The following is a 22,382-nucleotide window of genomic DNA, read 5'->3' as shown; positions in this document are numbered from 1 at the left end:
GCATACAGACTTTCATGTATGTATGTTGGCTGGTGCATGACATATAATTTTTTGCAGCAAGTTTATGCTTCTTTTCAGGCAGTTGTTTAGATTGGCATTTGCAGGAGAACTTATCTAAACATCTTGAACAAGAGCCTGAGGGATACGCCATGAAAATTTGGAGTGAATGTCTGCTTTTTCTTTCTTTTTTTCTTTAGGAACATATATTGTATCCAATAGTATCCTACAACAACTGCTGGTAATAAGATGCAACTTAGGTAAAGTCATTTTCAAGCATTCCTTCCTCTGAAAGGATGTCTTGAAAGTTCACAATCAATTCATTCAATCTCCCTACAACTCCACATTTGATAAACACAAGTGTTCTATTCAGTTTATGTCATTTCATATTTTAATATCACTCCTGGAAATTATAACAAGAGGCATTCTGTTCTATTGTGAAGAAAGCATGACAGGGGCAATCTTCTCTTTATTTGTGCAGAGCAATTCCCCCCCCCCCCCCAACCAAGGAAACAGGTTAAAGATTTAAACCCTAAGATCCAGGGTTTCTTAGATAGGAGCAAATGAAGTTACCCTCTACCACTTCAGACCATCTATTCATCAAGCTCAGTGCTGTGGACTCCAGGCGTAGACACCGTCCCTCAAGTCCTCTGAGAACTTGATGGGGTTCCATGAGAAATTAAGGGAAAATAAAGAAAGTTCATTCAAATGCAGCAGGGACATTCATACTAAGTTTTGTAACTTCAGCAGAAAGGATGGGGCTTGTCAGTTTGTGTTCAGAAGTTCCCCTCCCCTCCCCACAAGGCATCTGTGCTCATAATTCACTGCTTTGCCTCTTGATCATAGGTTCTGGGATTTTTTTTTTTAATATGACTATTTCTTTAATATACTAACAGGCAATATACTTCAGGCAACTCACCTGAAACTTGTCAAGCTTCGTACCCCATCTGATTTTATTTTTAAAACTTCTTTTAATGGGAAACTAGAAATGCAAAGCAAAATGCTAGCCTCTAACGTCATAATTTTTGTAAAATAATAATGGCGGGTGGCTGCAACTCAGCACTTTGCTTGAAAGAGTTCCCACTTGTTAGGAAAAAAAGCAAAGGTAAGCTAAAGTGGTTGGGAGTAACCTCACCACTTTGTCTTCTTAACAATTACACTAGCAATTATAAACCACCCAGAGTTCCTGGAAGTCAGGCGGCATAAGAAGTTAATACATTATTGTTATTTGTCAGTGGGTGTTTTGACAAAACCTACAGCTATTTTGTGACTGGGCCAGTTGGCAGCATCATATGTGATGCTCTCAAAAGTCAAAATGTGCCTTTTGTCTCCAAAAGGTTGCCCACCTTGGTCTACTCTGACTTGTAGCAGTTACCCGCCATCTTTTACATCACCTGCTACTTGAGCCTTTAACTAAAAATTGACCTGAAAATGCCTGTCCCATATATTTTTTATGCGAAGTATGCACTCTGCAATCCTTCTCCAACAAATAGAACATATATAGTGGAAAACATGCATCCTGCTCATCTTAGAAGATTGTATGCAGAAATTATGGAATGCATTGCTTGTAAAGTAAATAATTTGTTTACATGTTAACTTTTGTCCAAAGCAGCTTTATTCTTTGGACAAAAATTTGAACATGTTTCCTGTTCTAAAATTTGCATTAAATTACAGCTATACACCTGAAGCCTATGAAAACCATTGGCTGAGTTTACATATTGTACTAAACTATGGTTTTATTTAACTATGTTTATGGAATAAAACACAATTGGATGGATTTGCAATACACTTTTGGTTTTCAAATTACAGGGGCAGATTTAACATGACAGATTAAGCACATTACCATTTCATGTGATATGCAAAGCCACAATAGTCACAGGATGAACCCTTCTAGAACAACCTCTTAAGTCAGTGTTGTCCAAACTTGGCCACTTTAAGATGAGTGGACTTCAACTCATGAAGTCCACTCATCTTAAAGTGGCCAAGTTTGGACAACACTGTCTTAAGTGACTTGAGTGTCTTCATAACTCGCTTGTAATATACCGTATTTTTCCGACTATAAGACGATACTTTTTTCTAAAATCCTTACCCTAAAAACTGAAGGGCGTCTTATTCAAGGAAGTCAGCCAAGAATCGCGCGGTTGCAAAACTGCCCATACTTTGTTTCTGCAGAGAGGCTTCCTCCTATTGCTAGCCTCCAATCATGAGTGAAATAGCTTGTCTCCCAAACAGACTTCCTCCAATCATGAGCCTGATGTAACTGACGTCAGCTGATGCTGAACAAACCAATTAGAGGAAGGCTGACTGCAGAGACAGCTATCTGCAGTTTCACTCGTGATTGAATGTAATCAGTTATGCAAAAGAGCCTGAAAATAGAGCTGCAGAGACGGTTTGGACCTCCTCCCACCGAGTGTATCAGGTAAATATTAACTAATTACTAAATAAAAATGTGTTCTGCACTATCTTTAAAATATTGATTTTTTAATTTTGGGTTGGAAAAGTGGGGGTCGTCTTGTACATGGGGGCATCTTATTGTCGGAAAAATATGGTAGTTTCTGTCCGAATATTGAGGTCTTTTTAAAAGTTTGTTCATACTTTTGTACTTTTAGTGAAAGACTAGATGTTCGCATTATGCTCATGAAAACTGTTTTGTCCCCTATGAGCAGAAAGGCAGGATATATAATGAAGCATAATAATTGTGGTAGAGTCTATGCAGTGGCTATACTGATTGTTATTCATAGATATGACCACCTTGGCTATGAATTTTGTGATGATTTTAAATATGTTTTTATCTAGTTTTTATTGTTCTAAAATTGTTGTATTGTTTTGCTGTTCTACATTGTATTTAATTGTTTGAGATCTGCCCAGAGTCATATATGTTAAGGTGGCTATATAAATTGGATGGATAAGTAAGTAAGTAACTAAGTAAATAAATAGTGCTGGACTGCTTCTCTCACAATAAGTTCATTTTTGTAGCTGAAGAAGTTTAAGGGTATGGGCACACTTACTGGTTTATTAATCATCTGCTTTCATAATCAGCTAACCTATTTAACCAGCTCCCAATTGGTTAACTTATTTGATTGCACGTAGAGTGGGTAAGTGAATAAATATTTTTGTAGTACTGCACCTATCTGGTGCAGATTCCAGGGTTCTGGTTATTATTTCTTTCAATTCATACAAAGTTTTATTTTCAGTTTCACTCCAAATGCATTCCTTGTCCTCCTCAAATAGTTCTCTCATGATGTAGTCACTTGTGCTAACACTGGGGCCAACGTGGCTAGGTAAACATTCCCATGATGATACCAGCCCTGATTTGGATTTAAGGGTTTCAAGTTCCTTTTCGGCTGCTATCTCACCTGCATCTGATTTATACTTTCAACAGCCTGTGTGTTACCAAATATACAACACTGCTGACTCCAATCTGCATCTTATTAGATTCAAATTCTACATCTTTCTAGTAGTGTTTTTAGGTTGTTATTGTGATCTGTTATTGAATCAAGCCTTAACATGTCACTGATAATGATTTCCATGATATATATCCCTTTTAATATCATGCATCCACTTTAACACATGACGATGATAATGATTGTAAATATTTTCATTTAAATAATAACCTGGTAAAGTAACCAAATGTTGACTTGACTACTGCTATTTTCTTTATCTAGCTTCAGTTGCTGGTAATCTGATTATGATATAGGACAGTAAAATAAAATAGGCTTTAGACAAATGTGTCCTATTCTCTACTGTAAGAATATGATAATGGTGTCCAACGAATTAAGTCTCTTGCATTAAAACAAACTTGTAGTGAGTTAAATTTTTTTCTCTGTTACCACCTCAGAATTTACCATTTATGTTCCCCTATATTTCCACTTGTTTCTTTTGCTTAACTTCTCTCTTGAGTTTCTTTTAAGAGCAATGGGAACCATTCTTGATGCAAGGATAAGTATTTAAACATCTGGTTCCAGCTTTATTTGACACTGGTCTGGTACAAAGCCTTAACCTATAAACACATCTGCAAAACATTCTTTTACTTTTTCCTTTGTTAGTTCAGCATCTTCTGGGTTGATCAGCCTTATACCCTTTAAAAAGCTCATTAACTTACTTGGACAATGTTGATATGTAAAATTCTAAAGGATATACTTTTATTTTACTCATATTTCAAAGCATACCTCCATATGTGTATGTTTATGTATATATGTATATCTATATTTATATCTGTCTCCAAAAGTGTTCTCCATAACTAGTTAGGGTTGTTAGTCAATGGTAATCTTACCTGTCTATCTTCTTTCTCTCTCTCTCTCTCTCCCTCTCCCCCCTCCCCCAATCCATCCATCTTTTAAACAATGTGTACAGTCACCCATTTCACTACTGTAACTCTGGGCAGTGAGCAAGATGAAGGTTAACATACATTAAGTTTTTCTGTTCACTTCATTCACTGTTTACTACAAGTCTTACTGCTCACTTCAGTGGTGCAGAAAATCTGGCTTTGCTTCTGATTAAACCAATAGTTATTTTACCTTATTTAAAATGTGGATTGTTTTTGCTGAACTTTCTGTAAACTGCTCAGGAAAAATACTGCTTGAAGAGTGGGATATAAGCAAACAAACGGTATAATTATATTGGAATTCTCAGGCATGTATCAACGTGACTTAGTGCTCTCTATATACAAAAGGGAGATTTAGAACAATTTTGATTTCATACAATAAGAATCTGACCACAGGGGTGGCTCTTCTACACTCTTATAATAATTGATATAATAAGAAATGTATTCTCTTACCATCTGTGTACCTTTGAAATTCCTTTGCATACACACACCACACTCACACACACTGTTAATTTTCAATTTTTATATAATTTTATCCCAGATTGTATTCCTTTTCAAGGAAGTGTGGATAAGCAAAGGCCATGACTAGGAATTGCTAAAAAAACAGTAACAAGGCAATTCAAAACTCAATAAATGTAAGCTGCTAACTATGTTTACAAACATACAGGTTTTGCCTGAAGACTTCTAAATTATGACTTTGAGGTTATTTAAATGCAACGCTTCTCAAATATAACTATTGGTCCTAAATGTGCAGACTAAATGTGTTTTAAAAATTTAAGTATTCCTGCCAGAGCAAAAATCTGCCAGCATTTTAAAAGGAATGTATTGAAAGTATAATAATAAAATCCTTGCATGTTATGGATTTGATTAACATTTTACTCCCTTGGGATTCTAATCGTACAATAACAGGAGTTCCGTAGATTTTAAATACCACAGACAGGAATAGATTTCACTAAAAACAGATGTGGAACCCTTATGTTAGCCTTCTTACTGGTTTTAAGAACTAGTGCTGATATCTATTAACATGTTTGTTATTTGGATTACAGAAATAGAAAAACGATACTGTTTTTCTCATGAAACTCTATGTTAATGAGGGGCAGTTAGACCTGCACTTCAACTACAGCTCCGTGCTGTTAATTAAATATAAGGGTAGTTTGAGAGGGAGGGGGAGAGAAAAAGGATAATTCTACTCCATTTTGAAAAGGTCCTGAAACACAAATAGAACACACATGGATGCACACGCTCAGGTTTTGGTAAACTTGCAATAACCCTTTTGGATTTTATCTCTAATGGAAATGGTTCTTGATTATTCCTCCTAATATTTCAATCTAAGAGCCATAGTTTAATGGTTCTTTGATGGTTATTGAATACTATTATTTTATTTTTAAAAATATGTTATTTTGTTGTTTAAAGTTACTTAGTTTTTCAAGTACTTTCTCTCAGTAACTCATAGGTCATATTTATCTCTTTATAAATCTTGTGCTTGTTTATGCCTTTCCTCATATCGATTTGATTCAGGATCCTATACCTGCACTTATGTAAAAGTACCATATCATTCTCCTTTCTAATCCTTATTCTTTTCTTATTCACACTGTCAATGCCCAAGATGATTGAACTTACCTGAAACCCATAATGATAAAATAATAATAACCCCTAATAATAAAACATAATGCTTACAAGTCTTGGATACCTTTTTGTATGTTTCCTTACAGCTGTACCTACACTTCAGTTTGGGTATTCTAGTCCATAATGTTAATAAACTACATGACCAAGTTTGGTAATATAGAAGGGACATACCAGTTTTAATTGCAAACTTGGATAAGTCCATCCCCTCAATAGGATTATTCCTTCATTTTATTTATTTATTTATGACATTTATAAAGCCACTCAACTCAGAATTTATGACTCTACTGGACATATATCAATAGAAATAAAAAACAATCAAAATTGAACAAAAAATAATATAAAACCCAACTAACAAACCACAATCATGGACATATGCATAGCCAAGGCAGAGAATAACAAACTCTAATCCTCCCAGCAGATGGACCTAATTATCATCTTGGCCCAATGTGTGGGAGAAAAGATAGATCATCACATCTCTATGAAGGGCTAATAGGGTTGCGAGTGCCTGAACCTTGAGGGGCAGGTATAGCAACAGACAACAGCATATCTCCTACGTCCCATTTGGACACTGCCTCACAGAGGGGATCTGGAAAATGCCCACCCTGTACAATCTAGTGGAATGAGCAGAAATAACCAGACATAGGCAGTCTCACAAATAACCTGGTCCTGTGCCATGTAGGGCTTTATAGGTGAGAGACAGAAACCTGAACTGCATGTAGAAGCCTACTGGGAGCCAGTGCACCTTACAGAGTTGTGGTGCTACATGGCATACTGTGGTGTGCCATTACTACCAATATAGCTGCCTTCTGGAGTTGCAGGTTCCAGATGGTTTTCAAAGGTAACCCCATATAAAGCACATTGCAGAAATCCAACTGGGAAGTGATCAAGTTATGAGTAACTGTGAAGAGCCTCCCAATCCCCAAACTGGTGCAATTGGCATACGAAATGGAGTTGTTCAAAGGCTATACTGGCCGCAGCTGCCACCTGCTCTTCAAACAGAAGTTGTGCACAGCGAGACAACCCGACTCAGAACCAGGAACTGAATCCAAACCCACAGCCACTGTATCTCACTAGGGTTAAGTTAAGCCTGTTCTTTTCATAGCCTCCAGACACTGGAAAAGCACCAAGTCATCATCACCTGGTTGGCCAGGGACAGAAATGACAATTAAGTATCATCAGTATAATGATTATATTTAACAGTCATCCTCTGCCAAAAGATGACCTCACCCAGTGGCTTCATGTAGATATGGAGAGAGAATGGAACCCTGAGGCACCTTACAAAGCAATGGTCTAGATCTGGATCTCTTTCCCTCTACCAACACTGATTAGCCCTGGAGAGAGAAGAGCCACCACAACACCATACTTCCCACTTTCAAACTTTGACCTGGTCCAGAAGCTGATCTTCCTCCTTGTGGTAAAGGGGAGCCACAGAGATTTCTAAGGCTAATAGGAGGTGATCTGTCCATCATAAGGGACAGATGATAACATTCCCCAATTCCATATCATGTCACCACTGCTCTGAGATGAAAACCAGATCTAGTGGTACCCCCCATGTGCACTGGACTCTTGATGACCTGGGTCAAATTCATGTTTGCCATGAGTGGCCATACACCCTCCAACCACTTCAGATTCCCACCCAAGAAAGGCAAGTTGAAATCTCCCAATGTTGCTAAGCCTAGGAAATTCCACCGCCCACCTGGCCACAGAAGTCAGCAGCTCAGGTAGGGAAGCAGCTACGTGGCTGGGAAGTTGGTACAGTTGCAGCGATCCCAACTTCACAACAGGGCCTTACATCTGATTATCTATGGAACAGTGCCCTTGAAAGCCATAAAGTGTCCCTTGGATGATCAAAACTAGTCCCCTGCCCCTACCTGGGGTTGTGGCTTATGCCACACTTGAAGCCCATTTGGGCATCTTTCTGATAAGGGCATCCCTTCTTAAACGCTCAGCCAGATCTCAGTGATAAATGAGTTGGCTCTCTCATCAATGATTAAACCATGAACAGCAGCTGGAGACCAAGGCCACCTAAGGTCCAATGATCAAGCAAAAGGGTTGAGTCCAGGGGGCTGGAGTGCAAAACCTTCACTAAACACTGAGGCTACATTCCCCATAAGCAGCCCCCCCTCCAGTTCCCAGCATAGCTCCCTTATTCATCACTACTGGAATGTTATTGCTTGCCCTTAACCTCCCTGACCTACATTCCCTTCCGAACCCACCCATGTTAAACCCTCTCCTTGAAAGATGGTTCAGGTATCAAGGATGCTTCTGCCTTGCATTCTGCATCCCAATTCCAGGCCATCAGCCACCATCCACTCACAATCAAACATTTACACCATCTGCAGATTACCTGTGGCCAACCAGGGTAAGAAATCACAAACAGTAACAAGCTATGAAATACTCACGCCCCCCTTCCATCTCCCACCTGAGGGGAGAGCAAATAGCAGTGAACCCAGCATCTCCAACCCAACAAAATCTTCGACATTGCTCTGTCTGAAGCCACTTCATAAATCCATGAAGGAAAATTGATTTAAAAAAAAAATCCCGACAGGTTGTCAAAGTGGTCAATAGTCAGTATGAATGTGGGTTTTTTCCTTTTGAAAAAGTTGGATGAGAGGATGACAAATGCAAACAGAGATAAATGGTGGCATGTTTTTTTTTTAATTTACAGGGTTAGGGTTAGAATTGTTGAATTGTTGAATTTTCCTACTACTTATTCCTTAGGAGTCAGAATTAACTGATTTTGGTTTACCACACTGAAGTGGGATTATGTTTATCTCTTACAGTTAACTGTTTTTCAGTTGCTCAGGCTATCCTGAGACCTCAAAAGCTGGACACCTGAGAGTCCCATTGTGTACTAAAAGTTCAGGAATGAAAGATTTCCTCTGTCTTTCTTCCACATGCTGATAACCACTCAAAATGTTTGTAAGCTTTTTTGCAGACAGCTAATCTCAGAGGAAACATTGGATATGAATGCTCTTATTGATGACTAATGATGCATTATTCCTATATGTCAGTTAGGTATTTCCTATGGAAAACAATAAAAACACAAATATTGCCCCATTTGTTTAAACTACTGGAAGCTTTCAACGCTACATTAGTAATGTAACAAATCTGAACGTTTCTGTTTTGGCTCCTATTGTCTTCAGATGAATTTGGATCACAGTTAAAGAGGAAAGTGAAGGTTCTAATTAAACAGTGCAAAACAAAAATGTTCTGATAATTAAGCCTCTGAATTCTTATCAGGCTCTTAAAAACAAAGACCCAATGATCTAGCAGCATTACTTTGATTCAGCTCTATAGCAATTCACACAAATAGTTTTTATTGCCATAAATGATTAAAAAGAAGTTTTGCATTTTCAGTTGTACATACATATGCCAGTATTACAAAAATAAAATAACTCAGATTAAAACGTGCTTCCTCTTCATCTAAAATTCTCAATTGTGAAGCAATGTGCTGTTCTGAAGATTCATATGGATGGGAGTAAGAAGAAAAAGAGGAAGAAAGATTCATTCTTACATATTTCTCTGCTACCACTCTCAACAGAAATAAAGACACCAATTCACATTGTACACAGGAACATCCAGAAACATTCCTTAAATTTTACTGAGTTATAGCTTTTCCATATAATATCAGAAATCATTTCTCAAAAACAAAGGAAGGTAGTAAGTACACGCATAAACCACTTCTGGCATACTACAAAGGAGGCAAAATTCACACTTTAACTCATGCAGCAGGGCATAAACTTCATGGGTGTTTATATAAGTTTGTTTAACAACAACAACAACAACAACACTTTCATTTTAGTACATCAGAGTGATTTTTTCATATAAATGGAAACATATTTTGTTTTATCCAAGAAGATACACTTGAAATAATTTAATTGATGAATACCTATTACTAGGGTTTTGCAAATCTTCAATGATGTGTTTCACTTCAATAAAGGTCTGAGCAAAGCGTCACCTCAGAGGTTTCTTTATGATGCAATGTGGCCCCCATTTCTAGAAGACAGCAAACCAACCATGTTGCTTTGTGCTGCTTTGCTTCAGAACCCCTTTCAGCCTTCTCCTACAGAATTGCAAGCTGAGAGGAGTCTTCTATGGTGGATACTGAAGGAGAAAGCTGAGAGGAACCTTCCATAGTTCCAGCCAAAATGTTTCTAGATGGCTTTAGCAAGCACTCTGGGACTTTTCACAGACCGTAAATAAGCTACAAAGTCTGGTAGTTTGCCAATACCATCAAAGGTCTTCTTCTAGGTTGGACAGTTTCTGTGAACGCTGGGGCAATCCTACACCACATGCTGAAGCTATTTAGGCTAGAGTCCTCTGGTGCATGCACAATTTTTTCTAGGATGCTCAATGAATCCTGCGGTATCACTAAAACTGCTCAGCTTGGAAATGCTTTTTTCTCACAGCAATGACCCACAATGGCTCAAGACAAAGTAAATGGTTTCACTAAGACAAAGTGCGTTGTCTCTTTGCCTTGACAAAGGGAACCACATCTCTTCCACAGAGCACATCTCTTTGTCAAGGTGAATTGAGGTTACTTGCACCAGCCTATTGACTACTTCTTGGCCTTATCTTTCACCTCCTATGAACAGGGTTTCATAGTCTTACACTTCATGCTTCAATTTTAAATTTACAAAAGCAACTGCTCTTTGTTCAACCTGCGAGTCTAATGTTCCAATATACAAAAAACAATATACAATCTCATCTTTGGTCTAATTTTGTGAAAAGTATAGGTCATTGGGAGTAAAATTCTCACTTGTGTACCCATGGTACTAAGCAACTCTTGAGTACCATTCATCAGAAAGCCAGCAAAGGCTGTTCATCAGACCGTTTCACTTTAAGTGCCTGTTAAACTAATATTGACTTTTCCCACTAAAGCAAAATCTGATATTTGTGCCCAGAAGACTGAAAAAAATTGCAGGAAGGAAAAGAAAGAATCTTCTTGACCTTTTCTTTCTATTCCCCCTATACCTTTGAGAGTCAGTCTATTTGTAATATAAACCTAATAGGGGATGTGAAGAGTGAAGATATTCAGGCACAGAACTTTCTATATTACCATTTTTTAAAAAGAAAAGAATGTTCTGGGGCATTTCTTTACCATTTTAAATAGTCTGTTTGCTTTCCTTGAAACCCCCCAACAAACTTGTACTCTTTTTATAAACATGGTTTGATCTTTCCTACCTGTATCCATTCTCTAGTAGAATCAATTTCAGGTGTCCATCCATTTTCAGGATAATTTAAGCGGGACCTTTCAGGTGACCACTGGGTGTTATACTGAGAAGAGGCAGTAATTTGGTCAGAATGAATTTCACCAGATTCCATGCCAAGTGGTTCCATGCACTGGAAATCTGAACAAAAAAAAAACAAGCATTGATATCCTTATTGCATCTTTTTCTGATAGGAATGCCGAAGTATTGTTATGTTACTTTATAAATAAGAAACTTCTGGCAATTTTAAGATAGTTCTGACTTCAATTTTTAGAATTATATAAACATAGTGACAGCCACAAGTATACTGATGATACCTGCTTTATTTTTCCAAAGTGCTGAGTTGATATCTGGAGCTTATCATGTGCTAGATGAATATCTAGGTTAATAAACCTAGATTGAATTCCATTTAGATGATGATTCTTTGGATGAATGGCTCTTAGATACAGGATATTCTGGATGAGATTGTATTTTCCCTGAAGTATTTTTTGTTCTAGCTTGATCACTGGAAGCTCAATCAGGCAAGTCTCATAGATACTAACTGGCTTGAAGTCACTAACAAGCTTTATAATTAAGCACAGATTTGAACTAAATCTTCCTGGCCCACTGTATATTATAGTATGTTGGCTTTATGTGCATTTAGATATGGTATTTCCTATATCCGCTTTTAGCCAGATCTATAAGATTCAATTCTCAAGGCTTTTGACTAGATGTCTTTTTCATAATTTGATGTGATCAATAAACGGGAATTCCATTACAGACTCTCGTTCTGTTTTCTCTGAATATTTATAAATGAACATTAAATAATTACTTGTCATTACCAGTTCTGTATTTATTTTCATGATATAGTAAAAAGGATTGCTTCAGACTAAGTTCCACTTCTAATGAGTTTATGGATATGGACATGTTGTTTTCTTGGCAACAGGACAGACGTGATTTGCCACTGACATCTTCTGAGATTTTTATTTAATTCCCGCTGTAACCTATGGCCGAGCTTTTCTTGGTAGTGTCCCATTCAAGTACTAAGCAGATCCAAACATGTGTTGCTTTCAAGGATTAATAAATATATTAAGCATAAATAAAAATTATATTAAATAAATATAAATAAATAAATCTATTAAGCAACATGAATATAAAAACTTTTCCAGCTTTCTTACAAAGTTCAGCACGGGTTCTAGTGGACAAAAGGTAAAACAGTGGTTCAAAATGGGTGCGTATTTGTGTATTTTAATCATTATTATAACAAAATAATATTTAACATGTTTGTTTGTCTGCAAACATAAGAAACCTCAACTTTTCATGGAAGCTAAATTCAATCATTGCTCTAAGTCTGGATTAGTTTTGTATGGTAATTCATCCAAAAGGGAGTCCAGGATGTGAATCAAGGATCTTCCTAACTCTAGATACCAGAGTAGTATGCGTGGGGGACAATACTTCTGCCTTTTTCTACAGCGGTGCTGGATTTTCCTGTTTTTCCTTTTACATTGGTCACAATGAAGGAGATCTATGCCAGCTTCAGGCTGGCAAAAACGAGGTACCTAATCCTAGACTCGCTCATGGACATGGTTGATTTGAGGTCGCCTCTATTCTGCTTTCCTAGTTTGATGATTTCTATTGGTTTTGTCTGGAATACCACTAATAGAAGCTTTTGCTTTTGAGTGGGAGGGCTCAGGGCTTCTGGAACAAATGAATCTCCCCCCAGAAGAAGAGCCCCGTTATACCAGCAAAGGCCAGCGGACAGGCATTTCTACCTCCTTCTAGGCCTCTTATATAATTATGTTACAACTGTTCTACCTGTTATTGTGTAACTTTCTGTATTTGGCTTATTCGTTTTAATTAGACTATTTTACTTTACAACTTGTCTATCTGGTCTTCACACACATGTTCCTTTACCTGGAAATATAACACTCTAGTCCTTATAACATGCAATGAAAACATTTAATCTAAGTGTAGCACTAAACGGTATCATAATATCAGAAAGGACAAATGATGTGATGAGTACAGCTAATCTTGTCTGCAATTTAAATTGTACGTGAAGTTTTATTAGAAATGATCGAATGGGATCAGGTTGGTCAGCATTTTTCCCTTTGAAAGAAACATTTTTATAAAGTCAAAGAGAACAATTACGACTGATTGTACCAGGATTTTATATAGATAAGAGTCGTTACTCTGAAAATGGAAAATGTGTTCTAGATATTGTCTGCTGCAATTCTACCGAGCAGTTAAGAGCTCCTGGAATTTAAAGTGGGTTTGCCTAAAAGGCTGCTTCATTTCAAGAGCCCTCAAGCTTATTAACTGAAGAATATCTCCATAAAACAGGGATTCAGAATTCTTTTAATTTTTTTGTTTTTTTATTTTTTAACATTATTTTGCTTAGAAAACAAATCAAATAACAGATACAGAGTGAACAATATATAACTTGGCAATAGATGGGATTCAGAATTCTTGAAGGACAACAGATTACTGTCCCTGTTAAGGGATTCGCAAATTCTGAAGTAGAGTAACTTTCTGTTCAGAGTGGTAATTTCTAATCCTCACTAGAGAGGGATTCCTGGTCATGCTAAGTTTTTCCTGGACATTGACAGTCGTTTCTAGATTTAGTTCTCCCCCCCCCCCCCCACACCTTTCTCCTGCTTCTTCCTCCCTTGTTCTCTGACTCTGACCTTTAGCTCTAACTCGAAATTACTTATAGCTAAGTCCTCCTATATGCAGTGTGAAAACTGTCAACTATGTTGGTTCCCTATGAATCTTGGCTTTTTGTTGTTATTTTAATGTTACATTTCTTGGTCTCATGTTTTTTAGCTGAATTGTCTTGAGTTGGGGTATGAATGGAATAATATTTTATTCATTATTCGTACATTCTGAAGATTTTTAATTGTTACATCTATATCTCCATTTTATTGTGTATTAAGACAGGATGTGTATTAAGACAATATCTGTATTATCTCCTAAAATCATACAAAGGAAAACAAACGTGGGCAGGATTTCTGAGGAACGTTTTTCTCTCTTGCATGATTTGCAGCCTCCACTTCCTAGAGAGCGGCACTCCTATACTAATCCCTAACTCAGTGTTGTCTAAACTTGGCCACTTTAAGATGAGTGGACTTCAACTCTCACCCATGCTGGCTGGGGAATTCTGGGAGTTGAAGTCCACTCATCTTAAAGTGGCCAAGTTTGGACAACACTGCCCTAACTAATGTACATTTACTACCTACCTACCTACCTACCTATCTTCTATTATCACATCTAATGTGATGTTTTTGTGGAGTTTTTGATCATTCATTTTTGTTTCAGTAAATCAGATTTAAGGTGAAAAGTGTTCTGTGTCTGCATATATGATATATTTTCTTATTTTTATCCATGGAATCAAAAAAGTAAATTTGTGAGCAATTTCAGCTAACGGTTAGAAATTAGTTAAGTGATGGAGCAAGTTACTTGCATCAGAATGCTCAGGTCTTTATTTAATTTAATGCCTAATAGATCCTCATAGCTCCTAGCCCATATCCCTATAAGTGAGAGAGAAAAAAAGTTGAGTGAGCTGATCTTGCATGCCAATCAAGTATCCTCAATGGATTTTGCCCCTCAATGTTTTGCTTTTGCAGCAATGAGATGCCAAATACAACTTACAATGTACTCAAAGGACAGGCCATATGCATAAATTTATGAAGTCTTGGACAACTTATATCTAGGTTTGTATGTTATTGTTTAGATTTAGTGTTCTCAATTTCAGCAAGAGTAGGGGAATTCTGTAACTTCATGACTTTTTAGAGAAACTAGAGTCTCCTGACATTAATAATAAGAGGGCTTGTTTTTAAAACATGCACACACAAAAGACAGAGTCCTGATTTATCTATGGTTTCCATGTATTTCATACAGCACTCAGCAGGAGAGAAGATATGACAGAGAATATTTGATGCACCACTCTGCAGGATGAATAAACACTGACCTTCTGAAACACTGTTCTGGACAACAGTGTAGTTTGCAGAGAAGCCTTCTTTTGCTATTGCACTGTCAGTATAGAAAACCATGGAGAGAATGCCAGTTGATGAGAGGACACGACCGGGGGTGTTTTGTCCACAATATCGCCCAATATGAGGACCAACTGAAAGGAAGATGGTAATACATATATAAAAAGAAGCAAATGATTGAATATTCCAAGAACAAATGGTTAAATTTTTCCAACAACAAAAATATGCATACTAGAGGTCCCTCAAGAGATTATAGGAAGACAGCCCTATAAGATAGGAAGTAGAAAGTATCCTCCAGTGGTTATACCTTATTAATCAGGAAACGATCTGTTGTTCTGCTCTGCAACAGAAGTATTGCTTATACCAGGGGTTGGGAACCTTTTTGTCTGAGAGAGCCATGAACGCCACATATTTTAAAATGTAATTCCATGAGAACCATACAATATGTTTAAAACTAAATACAAGTAAATGTGTGCATTTTATGTAAGACCAACATTTTTAAAGGAGGTTAGGCCCAAGCCGGGGGCTCAATTTTCGGCCACTGGTGGAAAGTGGCACCGTGCCTGAAATATGTCTCGTACCTCATTGGGGCCACAAACAGGGGGCCAGCCCAAGATGAGGACTCACCCAACAGAGCAGGGGCAGCGGAAGCAGGATGCAAAGTGGTGCACCCGGATCGTATTCGCGTGGGCCGCCCATGGGAGCTAGGCCAAAGCCGGGGCCTCGATTTGCGGCTGCCTGTGGAGGACGATGCGGCTCCAGGCCTGTTTGGCCGCGGATGCTGCGGGGCAAGGTAGGGTGAGTCCCAAGGATGCCGGATGCGGATGCAATGTGGAGGAGGGCGTGGCCTGCACTCGCCGGATAGAAGACGTGTTCTAAGCCTTACCCCGTTATTTTTTTTATTAAAGATTTGGCAGTGAGCCAGATGCAGCCATCAAAAGACCCACATCTGGCTCGCAAGCCATAGGTTCCCGACCCCTGGCTTATACAATATTCCAATTATTGATACTTGAGGAGTATGTTCAGATATTTTTAACAGAATCAATTCGATTTTTACATCCTGGACTACATACTTTTCTGAATTTTGTGACATATTCTTAGAAAAAATATAACTAAAATAATATTTTGGCATGAAATGCTCACAAAATGTATAATCAGCAAAGTGTATAAATACCATTTTGTTAAGTTTTTAAATTAAAAATTATAGATTTATGCCAAATATGACAAAATGGAGTTATGAATGAACACATGGGTACAAGACACTAAACAAAATTAGAGTAATCCATCTAACCCTAATTCAGTTAATAATGCAAGATCTGGGAAAAAACAACATATATTTCCAGAGAATGTATTTTAGTACGATAATCATAAGTTATGAGATAGATTATTATAAACATGAAGGAATATTTCTCAGTAGGAACATGAGAATAAATTGGTAACGAATAGGTTTGAATGATTTGGCTTTTACAAGCAATTCTAGGAGATAAAACACACACTAAATGAAAAGCTGACAAGAAGGAAAGTTAAATTGCAATAAAACAAACAATATCTTATCTATTAGAATTAAACTCAGGAATACAGAAAAAATAGAAACAAACAGAACAAGACAGTTTCTTAAAAAAATTCCACAAGTATATATTAAAACCTTTGTATTGAGTTGATATCAAACATACATAGTTAAATCAAGTTTCAGTTGACTTAGTTCACTCTGGAATTAGTGGGGTTAAAGTATTCATGATTTCCTTTTCACACTGACTTCATTTAGATCTAAGATGGACTAAGTAAAAAGCCAACTTATACATGTGTAGCAGTTGACTATAGAGAGAGAGAGAAGATAACCAAAATGCTAAAGTATGAATGAAAAATGAAAAAAGTTATCTTGTCATTTAATAGTTATACTGTCATTAAATAATAATGATAACTGGATATTTTTTATTGTTTTCAATCCCTTTATCCATAGATTTGTGCATCTACGTGGCATTCTGAAGCCAGTTTATAATACTCAGGGCTGTTTGTAGATATGGTTAAAAAAAAAAAAGATGGTCGCAATGATGGTGCATTTGAAGCTCTGCTTGTTTTTATACCTGTTCTGTGGGTTTTGCATTGGCTTCCTATTAGCTTCCAAGTGCCATTTAAAGTGCTGATATTAACTTATAAAACCCTTTATGGTTTGGCATCTGGTTACCTGCAGGACAGCATCTTCCTACTCCCTTCATGCTGGGAGAAGATCTGGTTGTTCCCATTTTGGGGAGGTTAAGGGGGCCAAAGCTGGAAGTGCCATTTCTCAGTGATGGCCTCCCAGAATCACCTCCTGCTGGACATGTGTTTGTCTCCAAACTTGTCTGCCTTCCAGACAAAGACTGAAGAGGGAGCTTTTCCTGAGGGCTTTTGGGGCCTAATGCTATATATTTTGTTTGGGTTTTAAGCTTTTTATATCTGTTGTATTTTATCCTTGGTAGCCAGCAAGAGTACACATTTAGTAAATACATAAATGTGTGTCACACATGAAACACCCATACAAAACAGGTGGCACTTTGATTGTACCATCATGACCACCATCTTCTTTTCTGATCATACCTTATGGTCATCCCTCATAATACTGTTAAATTACATTATATGGGTATTAAGGTGCTGCCATCTTGTTCTGAACCAGCATTCCCTGAACTGGGGCCCTCCAGATGTGTTAGGACTGCAATTCCCAGAATTCCCTATCTTCTTGGCCAGGTTGAAGAAGGCTAAATTTCATGTGCCTATGTAGAAGCAATACAACAAAGAGTTTATAGTCATTCATTAGTTATCCGGTGTTTGCAGGGAAAGCTGTTGTGTATTGTTTAAGAAATTCAGGAAATGCCTGAGTGTACAATTCCCCAGCAATAAATGACTTTTCTTTGTCTATCCCAGTGTTTTTCTAACTTGGCAATTTTAAGAGGTGTGGACTTCAACTCCCAGAATTCCCTAGCCGTCTTAAAGTTGCCAAGTTTGAGAAACACTGCTCTATCCCTATTCATGCTTTGTGTTTGTAGCTTCAAGCTTTCCGCCTTTGCTCATGTTCTATGCCACCAAAGAAATAATTCACACGCAGTATGAAATATTTCCTTTCCATTACGATAATACTCTTAGAGGTATTCACTGAAGATATACGCCAATGAACTAGCCTCTGGAAGCTAAGAACAACAAATCTTTTGCTAGTTAAAACCTATAACAGGATTGGCTAAAGCTCCTAAGCTTAAGAGCCTCTTATCACAATTTCCATATGGCTGTGAGCCAAACACTACACAGATTCTGTTCTTTCCCCCTCATCTTCTCTCCACTCTCAAGAATTAAATCAATAGACTTGTCCCTTCTCTCTCAACAGCTTTATCCATAAAGCCCTAGTTCCCTTCATAACTTCCACTCAAACTTTCCAGTAACCTTCCCCAAATCTCCCTCTATGTTTCCTCTTCCTTGTGGCCCACCATTGGCTTTCCTTTTTTTCTCAATTCCTCCTTCAGTTTCCACAGACCCCTTACACATTTTCACTAATACTATCAAATGCAACCTTCTACTGCTTTTTATTCTAATGGCAATGTTTTTGGCCATGACTTAGAAAAGAAACAAACATTTTATTCTCTGTGTATTAAGTAAAACAATGGAAACAAAACATGTCTCTATCAACAATGCCCAGGTCCCATTCCTACTGCTACACAACACTGTTCCATTTGTATACTCACCCACACCTAGCATGAATTAATAAATTAGCGACTTACACAGCTTTCCAACATGCAAAGCGTTTGGATCGATTTTTTACTTCAGTACTAATTAATGAGTTTTCAACATTTTACAGCTACTAACATTTGAACAACTGTTAGTACCATAAGCCCCCTCTTATACTGTTTTCAAATACATTTATTCAATAGAAAAGGGCAATTGCAAATCACAGTCAGCCTGCTGCTTGTAATGAGTGAATACAATATTGACCATTTATTATTAATCTGGGATCAGGGATGTTTCCTGATGTTTGTTTTGTGCCTTTGAGTCAGTCTTGACTCCTGATGGCTGCATGGTCAAGCCCTGCAATTTTCTTGGCACATTTTTGGAAATGGTTTCCCATTGTCCTTTTCCTAAGGCAGAGATGGAGTGACTGGTCCAAAGTCAACCAACTGGCTTTGGGCCTAAGGCAGGACCAGAACTCACAGTGTCCTGCTTTCTAAACTGGAGCTTTTAACGGCTACACCAAACTGGCTTGCTGTGTGATAGCTATATATAAAAAAAGCTGGTAAAAAAGGCAAAAAGTTTATACAATCTGAAGAGAAACCAGAGAAAGAGACTTGGTTGAAGGGAAAGAAATTTAGGGTGATATGTGGCACTTGCTTTATTTTGGGCAGCTGTATAGCCTGCTAACCCAGGACTTTGGAACTTAGCAACTTTTTTACAGGAGAAATTTGCTCATTTATGGCTCATTCTTCTCTTAATTCTATGTGCATATGCATCTATGTGCATGCAGGCGCACACATAAATACATGCAATATATAGGGATTTTTGTACTTTATCTTACATGTGACTAATCAGTGTCTAGCCTTCTCTTCTCATTGTGTTTCTGCCTTCTGTCCAATGAACAAACATCTTCATCTTAGCTTCCTTTTCACTAAATCCTCTGAACTCTGCAGCCACTGAGTTTAATTAGGGGGAAAAAAGAATTCCCTACTAAACCATACCACAGTAGTTATTCTGATTACTTGATGGACACATCCATGTTTTATTGGCAGTGTGAAGTGATTTGCCACTGTCTTCTTCTGGCAGTTTTGTCGGTTATAGACCTGATATTCTCTACAAGAAAGCTTCCTTTAAATAGTAAAAACAAACTTATTTTAAGCTAATTCACCCTTCAAAGTTCCATGCAACTCATGCCTTTATAGTTTAAAACAGACATACTAGGCAATTTAAATTTTAATTCTTTTGAATATGCTCATCAGTTTTCACGGTTCTGTTGGTTTCCTGTCTAACTATGTACATTCAGCAGCTGAAAACCTTGTAGAATATCATATTAAGAGGTATGGGATTTTATTATGCAACATGTAAGACTGCCTTACTGAGATAATGCATTATTGATTTGACTTGAACAGGATGAATAGGGTTTTTTTTTTAATCTTCCTATACAAATACAGAGCATACTTGAAAAATTATCTTTTTATTTTCAATTTCAGACTCCCAAACCCTTGCAAGTGACAATAAATTACTTAATGTAGCATAAAAGGTGACCATACCCAGATGATTCACTGCAGAGAAAACGTCTTGACCAATAATTCATGAGATTATATCACTACTTGCTTAGCTAGTATGTGTCAGTCTTTTCTGAAGGCTGCTATTAATCCTTCTTTGCCTTGTAATTTGTGAGCCAAAGGTCAAACAGATTTCAGCAGAGCACATTTACTCTTAACTGTTTAAACTGAAATTATAGATTAGCTGAGACCCATTTAAATTACTGCTAAAATTACTACATTTTAAGATACATAGTACTTGGTCTCGTTCTTAGAGCACAAATTCTGGAGCTGGAGCTGTGTAATTAGGAGATTCTAAATTTTAATTTTGGGAGTAGAAAAGTGAAAAATACCTTTTTTACATTATTTTGCCTCTTTGGTCTAAGAAATTAATACCATAGGAAAAATGATTACATTGTGGAAAAAGAAACAGTCAACTGAGAGAAAATACTAGGTGTCTGCCATTAATGAATAAGAAAAACACAATAAACAAGCACATTGTTGTCTTAAGATACTGCAGGTAGGTGCTATGTCTGCACTCTTGTAAACTCTGAAGCAGTTTTTGGAGACAGACTCCAAAACAAACCTATAAATCACATATCTGGTGTTCTAAAAGCTAAGCAGCTGAATGACACTTTGGAGATTTCACACAGGCATACTATAATCCAATTGCTTGAATAGGATGAAGCCATGGTTACGTTTTCCATTAGAATAAATGGAAATGTGACAAATCTAATAGACCCAGGTTGTCCAAAGCATCTCTCCCTCATCCATAATGTTGCTTCTTTCCCTGGAACAAAAAACAAATCACTTTTATGGAGTATTGTACTACCCTTCTGCCCTTTCTCCTATAGAACTTGTATCTCTTATGATTTCTGATTAAATAGTAAGATGGCCAATATCCAGAAAATGTTTTATAAAATGAATTTATTGGCAATGGCATGCTAAAAGCAGATCATACACTAACAAAGAAGATGTAGATGGATGTTGACCTCAGAAATGTCATTTTCGAGGTTACATATCATTTTGTGGCATTGACTTGAGGTACTTGCAAGAAACGTTCTTAATTAATTGATTTAGGCATGCTGTGCAGTGATGAAAGCAAGGAGCTCTGTTATGAAATAGTGGAAGCCTATCCTTGACAGATGAAGTCCTATAAAGACTCACACTACAAAAACCAGAAAAACATGGAAATACTTGATTTTCCAGGATAGCTTCTCCTGGGCTTTTCTTTGAACATTCTGAAGTTCAACGTTAATTTTCTACAACCATAAAAGAGAATATGCTCTCTTTGATAAAATACTTTGGCAAAGAGACTAAAATCCATGATAGCAAAATATTGTCCAATGCTATACTTATTGTTAATAAGGCTGTGAATGCTACAAAAATGATTTAAAAGAATTGCTTTGGAACATGAGCAGAGCCCTCTCTATTATTCATTAAAGCAACTCTTCATTTTTTTTAGTCTTCTATGCAAGTCTGAAAAAAAGATACAGCTACTTAAAAAAACTAATTAAAGTTAATGTAACTCTTAAAGCAGCTATGTCTTTTTTTATTTTCACATGGAAGCTTGAAAAATGACAGGCTGCTTTAATGAATAGCAAACAGGTACTGCACTCAAGCTTGTGCAAGGTCTGAAGTATTTCCTCCAAATCATTTCTGAACCAGGCATAGCCTAGTTGTTAATAGACTATTTATGCCCAGTAGATTTATTATCATTGGTTTAATGGAAAAAGTTAATATGAAATATTTAATAACGGTTCATATTAAAAGATGATATATATGTCTACGCATGGTAAATAATGAACATTCTGAAACTGTTATCATCCAAGAAAAGATATAATGGATAGGTAGTTACAGAAATATATGTTTTAAAATGTTTACAGTTTAAATAAAGGACATTTTTAATTCAAAGATAGATTAGAAAAACTATAATACTTGCACATAATGGTTTCAGTTCTATCATTCTCTTGAACCAGAAAATTACTACTTTAGGGACAATAACCTTGACACTAAT

At 37.0% G+C, this 22,382-nt stretch overlaps 1 protein-coding gene across 5 annotated transcripts in view; it reads right to left on the bottom strand.

Annotated features, from left to right (window-relative positions):
• NRP1 (neuropilin 1) overlaps window positions 1-22,382 on the bottom strand; it is a 156,810-nt gene that overhangs the window by 65,268 nt on the left and 69,160 nt on the right. For all 5 annotated transcript variants that reach the window (XM_088150053.1, XM_088150055.1, XM_088150054.1 and 2 more), the window contains 2 exons: window positions 15,107-15,262; window positions 11,135-11,301 (listed from right to left, as the gene is read on the bottom strand). In XM_088150053.1, the coding sequence (XP_088006179.1) occupies window positions 11,135-11,301; window positions 15,107-15,262 (323 nt within the window). The remainder of the gene's footprint in view (window positions 1-11,134; window positions 11,302-15,106; window positions 15,263-22,382) is intronic.

The sequence above is a fragment of the Python bivittatus genome, unplaced genomic scaffold (genome assembly GCF_059951505.1).
Source record: "Python bivittatus isolate LINGU-HERP-01145 unplaced genomic scaffold, Pbiv_v1 ctg000610_np1212, whole genome shotgun sequence".
In the NCBI taxonomy this organism is placed as follows: Eukaryota; Metazoa; Chordata; class Lepidosauria; order Squamata; family Pythonidae; genus Python; species Python bivittatus.
Note: the sequence above shows the minus strand (reverse complement) of the source record. Positions and strands in the feature narration are given on the sequence as shown.